Source organism: Bos mutus, chromosome 7, assembly GCF_027580195.1.
Source record: "Bos mutus isolate GX-2022 chromosome 7, NWIPB_WYAK_1.1, whole genome shotgun sequence".
Classification (NCBI taxonomy): domain Eukaryota; kingdom Metazoa; phylum Chordata; class Mammalia; order Artiodactyla; family Bovidae; genus Bos; species Bos mutus.
Genome location: NC_091623.1, coordinates 43006840 through 43011199, shown reverse-complemented (window position 1 = coordinate 43011199; position 4360 = coordinate 43006840). Strand labels below are relative to the sequence as shown.

The window sequence follows — 4360 nt, the reverse complement described above, 5'->3', positions numbered from 1 at the left end:
AATGCTAACGAGGGTGTGGAGAAAAGGGAACCCTTTTACACAGTTGGTGGGAATGTAAATTGATACAGCCACTGTAGAGAACAGTATGGAAGTTCCTTAAAAAACTAAAAAGAGAACTAGCGTAAGATACAACAATCCCACTACTGGACATATATCCTGAGAAAGCCATAATTCAAAAAACACATGTAGCACAATGTTCATTGCAGTACTATTTCAATAGTCAGGACGTGGAAGCAACCTAGATGTCCACTGACAGATGAATGGATAAAGAAGATGTGGCACATGAATACAATGGGATATTACTCAGCCATAAAACAGAATGAAGTTGAATCAATTGTAAGTGATGTGGATGAACTTAGAGTTGTCATACAGAGTGAAGTAATCAAAATATAAAAAGAAATATATATTAACACTTATATGGGGGCTTCCCTGGTGGCTCAGTTGTAAAGAATCCACCTGTCAATGCAGGAGAGATGGGTTTGATCCCTGGGTTGGGAAGATCCCCTGAAGAAGGAAATGGCAACCAACTCCAGTATTGTTGCCTGGGAAATCCCATGGAAGAGGAGCCTGGTGGCCTACAGTCCATGGGGTTGCAAAAGGGTTGGACACAACTTAGCAACTAAACAGCAACGCATATATATATAATCTAGAAAATGTTACAGTGAACCTACTTACAGGGTAAGAAAGAGATGCAGATGTAGAGAACAGACTTGTGGACACTGAGGGAGAAGAAAAGGTGGGAATAATTGAGAGAGTAGCATTGACATATATATGCTATCATGTGTAAAATAGCTAGTGGGAAGCTGCTTTATAACACAGGGAGCTCAGCTTGGTGCCCTGTGATGCCCTAGAGGGGTTGAGATGGGAAGAATGGGGGAGAGCTCAAGAGGGAGGGGATATATGTATAGTTGATTCACATTGTTGTACAGCAGAAACTAACACAACATTGTAAAGTGATTATACTCCAACTAAAAAAATAACAACAACAAGCACACACATAAAAAGACAGAGAGATTACATGTAATGAAAGATTCATGTATAGGCAAGTACTGGAAGTTTTCAAGCAGAAACAGGAAGATAATACAATACAAACCCATAGATAAGCCATCAACTGTTTCATTCCAATATATAAAATCCATTTCACATGAATATTGATCTTCCATAATATGAAGAGTAGATGTACAGCTTCAAAAAGAAATATTTTGCACAGCAGTGTAAAGTATATTTAAAAATTCTTCTTTATGTTTCATGTATTTATTGACAAACTACTCAAATTTAAGTTACCTTCAGAATCTACTGGGGCTTCCCTGGTAGCTCAGAGGTTAAAGCGTCTGCTTCCAATGAGGGAGACCCAGGTTTGATCTCTGGGTTGGGAAGATCCCCTGGAGAAGGAAGTGGCAACCACCCCAGTACTCTTGCCTGGAGAATCCCATGGACTAAGGAGCCTGGTAGGCTACAGTCCACGGGGTCGCAAAGCGTCGGACACAACTGAGAGACTCCACTTTCACTTTTGGAATCTACATGAAGACAGGTATATTCAATAATCTATTTTTGCCAGTGGCTGCGGCTGTGGTAGGCATTATGGACACAAAGCTGAAGAACACAGTGGAATCTTAATGAGGAGAATAAAACTTATTGAACATATGTATGTGGTACAGATATAGAGGAATATTACTCATCCATAAAAGAATAAAATAATGACATTCACAGCAGCATGGATTGACCTAGAGATTATCACAGTAAGACAAAGAAAAATATCACATGGTATCATTTATATGTAAAATCTAAAAAAATGATACAAGTGAACCTATGTACCAAAGAGAAATATACCACAGATAGAAAACAAACTTATGATTACCAAAGAAAAATGGTAGGGGGTGGAATAATTTAGGAGTTAGGGATTAACATATCCACAATGCTGCTGCTGCTGCTAAGTTGCTTCAGTCGTGTCCGACTCTGTGCGACCCCATAGACGGCAGCCCACCAGGCTCCCCCGTCCCTGGGATTCTCCAGGCAAGAACACTGGAGTGGGTTGCCATTGCCTTCTCCAATGCATGAAAGTGAAAAGTGAAGTCGCTCAGTCGTGTCCGACTCCATATCCACACTGCTGCTGCTGCTAAGTCGCTTCAGTTATGTCCGACTCTGTGCGACCCCATAGACGGCAGCCCACTAGGCTCCTCCGTCCATGGGATTTTCCAGGCAAGAGTACTATAGTGGGTTGCCATTGCCTTCTCTACTATATATGAAATAGATAACAAATAGAGATGTACTATATACCACAGGGAATTATACTCAACGTTTTGTAATAAAGTACAAGGGAAAATAACCTGAAAAAATTTATGTATATGTATAACTGAATCACTTTGCTGTATATCTGAAACTAACAACATTGTAAACTACTCTTCTTCAATTAAAAAAAGAAACCCTTCTATGATAAATGTGATAAACCCTATGATAAATGTGAATTCCCCAATTTTTCAGATCCAAGGGTGAGGATAAATTTGAGAGTTGGAGAAAACAGAAAGGGGAAAATCTTTTAGATATGAGGGACCTCACAAGCTTAATCAAGCTAGTTACAGAAATTGTAGGGAGGCGTTGAGGTCAAATAAGTGGAAACTCCAGGAAATAAATAGAAGGAGCAAGTTTGAATTCCACAATCTGATCAAAGAATCTCATTAAAGATCTGCAATTTCTGGCTCTGAGGCTTTGAAGTCTTCAATCATGTGCCCTTCCTCAGTGGAAGACAAGTAATCCTTTTCTAGGTGGCGTTCTAAAGAAAGTGTTCAGAGCCCTCTTTATGTCTTTGTTCCTCAGACTGTAGATGAAGGGGTTCAGCATGGGCGTGACCACAATGTACATCACTGACATTGTTGCAGTTGAATGTGAGCTGTGGGTAGCAGCAGAGCTGAGGTACACTCCTAAGCCTGTGCAATAAAATAAGGAGACAACTGAGAGGTGAGATGCACAGGTGGAAAATGCTTTATACTTCCCCTGAGCTGATGAGATTCTATGTATGGAAGAAACTATCTTAGAATATGAGTAAAGGATGCCAGCAAAGGGACCAACTCCTAGAAGTCCAGCTGCAAAGTACATCACCATGTCATTAAGAAAGTTGTCAGAACAGGCAAGTTGGATCAACAACTTGACTTCACAGTAATAGTGAGGGATTTTCACCTCTTTGCAAAAGGACAGCCTTAAGACCATTAAGGTTTGTAACAAGGAATCCAGGACACTGATGATCCAGCTAACCAGAACCAAAATTCCACATATTTTGGAGTTCATGATGACTGTGTAATGCAGGGGGTGACAGATAGCCACAAAACGGTCATAGGCCATCACTGTCAGGAGGAAGATGTCCAACCCTGCAAATAGCATGAAAAAAAACATCTGGGTGATGCAGTCTTCATAAGTTATAACTTGGCTCTGTGTCTGGATGTTCCACAGCATCTTTGGGATGGTGGTGGAGGTGAAACAGATGTCTACAAAGGACAGGTTGGAGAGGAAGAAATACATGGGGGTGTGGAGGTGGGAGTCTGAGCTGACAGTTAGGATTATGAGCATGTTTCCAAACACAGTGATCAGATACATGGAGAGGAAAAGTCCAAATATGAGATGCTGCAGTTCTGCTTTCTCCGAAAGTCCCAGAAGCAAAAATTCTGAATCTCTTGTTATGTTTCTCGGTGCCATGTGATAGAGGTGACTACAAGGAAAACATTAATATTGTGATTTTTTTTTTTGCACCAAATGACATTAACCACACAGTTGAAATGCTACCATTTATAATTTTCTGAGGACTTTCCTGATGGCTCAGATGGCAAAGAATCTGCCTGCATTGTGGGAGACCTGGGTTAGGAAGTTCCCCTGGAGGATGGCATGGTGACTCACTTTAGTATTCTTGCCTGAAAATCCCATGGACAGAAGAGCCTGGCAGCTACTGTCCAAGGAGTCAAAAAAAGTTGGACATGACTAAGCACAATATAATTTTATGTCACAATATATTGCTAATATTTTGTTCATGTATTTGATCCTCTTTAGGAATTGTCTGTGCCTTCTCTCACTAGCAAACTAGTGCTTTTACCTTTTTACTCAAGATGTCATGTATTCTGCAGTTTTTTTTTTCTGTTTTATGTTCTTAACTTTTCAAGTTACTTTTTCTAAATTGATTTTTTATTTTAAATTAATTTTTATTGTAGTACAATTGTTTTACTATTCCATAGTTTTAATGAGAAATTCTTTCATTCTTTTGGGGAATATAAATTGACTTGGGCAGTGTTCCAGGTGCCATCAAGGCAATAAGTACAGGGTTCTGAGAAACAAAAAGCTCCTAAATTCCAGGTATAAAAAATAATATAAGCTAATT

The 4360-nt window shown here is 39.7% G+C and overlaps 1 protein-coding gene across 1 annotated transcript; it reads right to left on the bottom strand.

The window, feature by feature from the left end:
• Positions 1 to 2733: 2733 nt before the first annotated feature.
• Positions 2734 to 3687, bottom strand: LOC102274507 (olfactory receptor 7A17). The gene has a single exon (XM_005904166.2). The coding sequence runs from the start codon at positions 3685 to 3687 to the stop codon at positions 2734 to 2736; it is 954 nt and encodes a 317-aa protein (XP_005904228.2).
• Between the last annotated feature and the right edge of the window lie 673 nt (positions 3688 to 4360).